Source organism: Helianthus annuus, chromosome 5, assembly GCF_002127325.2.
Source record: "Helianthus annuus cultivar XRQ/B chromosome 5, HanXRQr2.0-SUNRISE, whole genome shotgun sequence".
Lineage (NCBI taxonomy): Eukaryota > Viridiplantae > Streptophyta > Magnoliopsida > Asterales > Asteraceae > Helianthus > Helianthus annuus.
In genome coordinates this window covers 65655305-65661458 of record NC_035437.2, presented here as the reverse complement: position 1 = coordinate 65661458, position 6154 = coordinate 65655305, and the positions used below count along the sequence as shown (strand labels likewise).

The 6154-nt window shown below is 31.5% G+C and overlaps 1 protein-coding gene across 1 annotated transcript; it reads left to right on the top strand.

The window, feature by feature from the left end:
• Window positions 1-1983: 1983 nt before the first annotated feature.
• Window positions 1984-5586, top strand: LOC110940305 (palmitoyl-acyl carrier protein thioesterase, chloroplastic). Its single transcript, XM_022181850.2, has 6 exons — window positions 1984-2601; window positions 2693-2826; window positions 2969-3082; window positions 4760-4931; window positions 5028-5096; window positions 5186-5586. The coding sequence occupies exons 1-6, from the start codon at window positions 2104-2106 to the stop codon at window positions 5438-5440; spliced, it is 1242 nt and encodes a 413-aa protein (XP_022037542.1). The 5' UTR covers window positions 1984-2103; the 3' UTR covers window positions 5441-5586.
• Window positions 5587-6154: the final 568 nt, after the last annotated feature.

Sequence of the window (6154 nt, the reverse complement as noted above, 5' to 3'; positions counted from 1 at the left end):
TCCATCCTCACGAAAACAGCTTGCATGTTGGAGAGGATGGACAAGGCCTATAAATAGATGAGTGTCTTGTTCTTAAGACTTTTGGAGAGTTAGCGAGAGAAACTCTGTTCAATTGATTTCAAGGTTGTAAACTTCCAGATCTTCAATAGAAATCAACATTTTATAGCTTGTTCTTGTCTGATCCACTCTCGTACACGGATTCTGCATGTGATACGAGATCTACGCAGTCATCTGTGTTACGAAATCGACCCGGATTCGAACATACAATTTGTTTAAGAAAAACTTTCTTATTATGAATTTTATAATAAAACATCCATATATAATTAAGAAAGTCAATTTACTTCCTTTACAAAAATCCGAGGGTCAGTTGTCGCAAGAATTTTCTGATACAAATCATCTTCCCAAGGTTTATATATTAAATTGATAGCATCAAATGTTTGGATTTGTAAGTTTGCAAGGCTTACGAGCTATATATTCGTCGCTTGACTTGACAAGGAGCTACCGGTTTATATATTAAATTGTTATAAGGGTATAATCAAGCTAGACAATCACAGAATATAAATTCGTCGCTTGACTTGACAAGGAGCTACCGGTTACAACGGGGTGATCAACCCGATAGATCTATCAACAATTCTACGCATACTGGTATTAATGATTAAACGGCTAAATTCGCGCAAAGTGCCACACAATGGGTCACTTATAGTGCCTGCCTCATGAACACTATATATATCCTACTAAGATGATAAATTTAATATTTTGTGTTATTTAAATTCTCCGAAGAGCCACCGAAATATAAGCGAATTCCGAGACTTACTCTCTTGAGATCAACTAAATTCGTCACACTTAGATTTAAATGATTTTAAATCTATACGGTCGTTTTACCCCAAACACCGTAATCCTCTCCGTTTCTCCCCGAAAAGATTTATATTCATTAAAACCTCCAAAACGTGTTTTTCCTCAAAAACATAACATATCATTTCCAAACTATATTTTCCATAAAAAGATATTTATAGTTTATTCAAGGCATATTTTGTACAAAAATGTATAATTATCTTTTTTATGTAGTGTTCTTCCCCCAAAACAGTATATAAAACAGTAAAAGAGGAGTTAATGAGACTCACCTTTGGGTGCGTTTTTATAATAGCGCAATCGCTCAAATTGATCTACACGAAGTAGTAACGATTTACTAACCAATTATTCTACAAGTAACTAAGTTTCTCCGATACTTGGAATTTTTGAATGAATTAAATGCTAGATTTTGTATGAAATGCTATTTGAGTTGTGCAATTAGGAATTAGAATAGTGGAATTGTGTTATTAGAATAGTGGAAATGAGTTTTTGGATGAATTTAATGCTAGGTTTTCTTTGAATTTGATGGTAGGTTTTGAATTAATTTGAAGCTAGATTTGGAATGAGATGCGATTTGCGTTGTCCAATTAGGAATTAGAATAGTGGAATTAATTCTTTGAATGAATATGATGCTAGGTTTTGAATGTGTTTGATGCTAGATTTTGAATGATAGGAAATAAAATAGTGGAAATGAGTTTTTGTGGTTAGAATGCTGGTGTCGAAAAATTAGTTTAGCCTCAATAGTTAATGGTAGGGGGAGTAGGTTGTCTGGTAATCCATAATTGGTTATGTTTCGTAAGCAAGCAGAAGTGTTTTATAATTTCAATTTGTTAGGTGTGTTGTATTTATGAAAGGTAGGTTTAGAAGCTGGCTACAATGAAATAAAACCTATTTACGGGTCAGGTTATTGTACGTAATTGATGGTTACCTGTTTCTTGTTGCATTTTAGTTGCAATAATTAAATTAACTTTCATTAATTCATTGAATCCTCTCATCATGGAATATATTGTTTGTTACATTCCCTAGTCGTTATCAAGGGTATTGCAATTGATGGTTACCTGTTTCTTGTTGCATCTAAATTGCTATAAATTAACTTTAAATTGATTGAATCCTCTCATCATGGAATATATTGTTTGTTACATTCTCTAATCGTTAACAAGAACGTTTATGATCTAGTGATTCGCTTCTTTGCATTTTTTGTTAATTAAGCTTTCAGAAGTTGTTTCTCGAATCAAAAGTTAGAATAGTTTAAACATGGTTGCTACTACGGCGAGTGCATCGCTATTTCCAGTTACTTGGCCAAAGCCTCATTCTGGGGCTGGGACATTTGGGAAGGTTGGAAACGAGCCAGGTAGTGTAGATATGCGTGGAAACAAGATGAAATCAGTTAATTCTGGTGGTATGCAAGTTAAAGCTAACTCGCAGGCTCCTACAGAAGTAAATGGAAGTAAAAAACGCGTCATCAATGGCCTCAAAACCGCGGAGAATCTTATATCACATGCCCCAAGAACCGTTATAAACCAACTACCAGATTGGAGTGTGCTTCTTGCTTCAATCACAACAATCTTCTTAGCTGCAGAGAAGCAGTGGATGATGCTGGACTGGATGACGAAACGACCTGATCTGGATCCTTTTGGTTTAGGAAAAATTGTTCAAGATGGGCTTGGGTTTCGCGAAAACTTTTTGATTAGATCTTATGAAGTAGGCGCCGATAGAAATGCATCAATAGAAACGATAATGAATCATTTGCAGGTATTTATTTTCATGATAATGTGTTTCCATAGTAATTACGAGTAGTGTAGTAGGTTTTATATCAGAAGCTTAAGTACTTAACTCGTCCCAGGAAACGGCCCTTAATCATGCGAAGTCAGTTGGACTCATGGGTAATGGATTCGGTTCAACACCGGAGATGTTTAAGAGGAATCTGTTTTGGGTAGTGACAAAGATGCATGTGATAGTTGACCGTTATCCAACTTGGTAAAAGTCTATTTTGCTTAATTACTTTTTTTAAGAACTTTTTTTTTCATCTAAATACCACCTAAGTTACCTAACCATGGTATTTTGCTTAATTACTAGTATGGCATATTGATGTGTTTTGATATTCTGGAATTTATTTTAGGGGTGATGTTGTTCAAGTAGATACTTGGATAGCCCGAAATGGAAAAAACAGTATGCGACGTGATTGGCTGGTTCGTGATTGCAATACAGGCGACATTTTAATAACAGCTTCAAGGTTATATAACTTACAAATAAATATTAATAAATCTTGTTTATTATATACCTACTAGGTTAGAACCCCGTGTATTACACGGGTTAAATAAATGCAATTTTATATACCAAATAATAAAAAAAAATATATCTTTAAAAATCTCGTTTATTACACGCGTTTAATAAATGCAATTTTATATACCAAATAATAAAACAATATATATTTGAAAATCTCGTTTATTACGTTAGTTGAATAAATGTAATTTTATATATTAAATAATAAAAAAAATTATATCTTTAAAAACCACGTGTATTGTACGGGTTGAGTAAATTTAATTTTATATATTAAATAATAAAAAAGTTACATTTTTAAGAACCTCGTCGAGCTGAGGAGCGAGACTAAGTTCGACCGTTAGGGAGACTAAAGTGGGAGGCTGTGTTATACAGGGTTGAACACATATAATTTTATATACCAAACAATAAAAGGTTATATCTTTATAAATCTTATGTATTATATGTATTGAATAAATCTAATTTTATATACTACATAATAAAAAAAAAGTTATATTTTTAAAACCCCGAGTATTACACGAGTTCCATAAATGTAATTTTGTATAGTAAAAAATAAAAATGTTATATCTTTAAAAAACCTCGTTTATTACACGTTTTGAATGAATCTAATAAATTTTTATATCTTAAAAAAACTAACGGATATACTCGATATACGATGAATGGGTGATTGCGGTGATTGTTCTTATAAATGTCACGTAAACATAGTGATTACCGTATTTGAGTTGAGAATTGAACACGAAAATATAAGTATAGAACCAATAAACACCTTTTAAACATTTTTGAAATAGGTTCTACCCTTAACTATTTTAGTTTAATAAAATAAATAAATCATTTAAATTAACTGAGTTAGGGCTAAATGACATAACTTCCAAGGATTTGCAAACATCGAGTACGTTTTCTGTAATTATTGAAGACAAAGGACACAGTTTGCAATAAGTGGCATACATAAAGGACGATTTTTGTAATTTACTCTATTTTAAAATATTATATATATATTTTCTCCTATTTGAATTGTTTGAATTTATATTAAATTTTTAATTTAATTGTATAATTATCTTTTAATTTACATTAATTATCTATAAAAATAGATGGCTTCAACGAATGACAAGTGTCCAAAACTTGTTTTTTTTTATTGTAGTGGATAGATAACTAGGTTAGAACCTTGTGTATTACACGGGTTGAATAAATATAATTTTATATATTAAATAATTAAAAATCCCATATATTTCACAAGTTGAATAAAACTAATTTTATACACCAAATAATAATTATAAAAAGTTTTATTTTTAAAACCCCCATGTATTACACGGATTGAGTATATGTAATTTTGTATAGTAAATAATAAAAGAAGTTATATCTTTAAAAAAAATCTTGTGCATTACACGTGTTGAATAAATCTAATTTTATATATCAGATATGATAATAAAAAAATGTTGTATCTTTAAAAAAAACTAACGGATATACTCGATACACGATAGATATAGTGATTGCGAGGATAGTTCTTGATTTTTTTTTTATATTTATATGTCATTACACTTTCTAAAAACTAAATTAATAATAATAACATATCTCTCATAAATGGTTTCTTTTATTATATATTATATATTTATGTTTTTTCTATCTTTTGCAGTAATTGGGTTATGATGAATAAAGAGACAAGGAGGTTATCAAAAATCCCAGATGAAGTCCGAGGTGAAATCGAACATCTTTTTGTAGATGCACCACCGGTTGTAGATGATGATTGTAGAAAATTACCTAAACTTGAAGAGACCACTGCTGACTATGTTCGCAAGGGTTTAACTGTGAGTCAACCTTGATCTCTCCTAAAGATTACACATCATCTTCGCTATCAATTGTTAATTTGTTCTTATTTAATATTTGGATTAATAATCATGTAGCCAAGGTGGAGTGATTTGGATGTCAACCAACATGTCAACAATGTGAAGTATATTGATTGGGTCCTTGAGGTAACCATGTTAAGTATATTTTCGGTTGTAAACTTTTAAAGGCAAAAATCATGTTTTATGTCTTATCTAATTATAGTTATACGTTACAGAGTGCTCCACAAGTTGTGGAGAAGTATGAGCTAGCTAGCATTACTCTCGAGTATCGTAGAGAATGTAGGAAGGATAGTGTGGTGAAATCACTCACCTCCATATTGGGCGGTAGTGACGACGGTGACAATGGTGGAATACCTGATTCTAACCATGTTAATTGTCAACATGTGCTCTTATCTGAGGGTGGCGGTGATGGTGCTCCCGGGGGCGAGATTGTGAAGGGAAGGACCGAATGGAGGCTAAAATATATTTGATGAGGGTGACAGTATTGCTCATTTGCCTCATTTGAGTGTGTATAAACAAATAAAGAATCGTCATCATATCTACGCCCCGGAAATAGCTTGATATGTCTATGTCATGTGTTTCTGATTTCTATGCTTATCCACACTTTTTATGCATATACATACACGTGAAAGATCCAATAAAAAAAGAAAAAAAATTTAGAAAGCGTAGCAAGGATTATGGATTATTGATCTGAATAATAAGATGATTAAACCAACTTGTAAAAAGTGTAACACGTATTAGAATTTAATATTCCCCTCTAAATCATTATAAAATCTAACTCACACTTGTTTACTACATGCTATTTCCCAAACTTTAAGCGAAGGATTGTGACAATGATCTCAAATAATATTTAGTTTGAAAATTTTATTAACCTAAAATTCTTTATAATACGGTTAAGATTGTATGGACAATCTCACAAAATTATGTTTTAAGGCGAGTGGGGGTGGTCACTAGTACTAGTGATAGAATTCCATCACTCACAATATTCAATCAACTCCTGTCATGTCATCAGCAATTATTCTATCACTCACAAGCATTTTGTAGTGGCGGTGGTCATCACTAGTGATAGAATTCCATCACTCACAATTTTTTTTAATTTTTTTTAAATTAGAAATTAACAATAAAACACTAAAATTATAAATTTCATTAAAATTAAAACATACTAGTTCAATTTAACATACTAG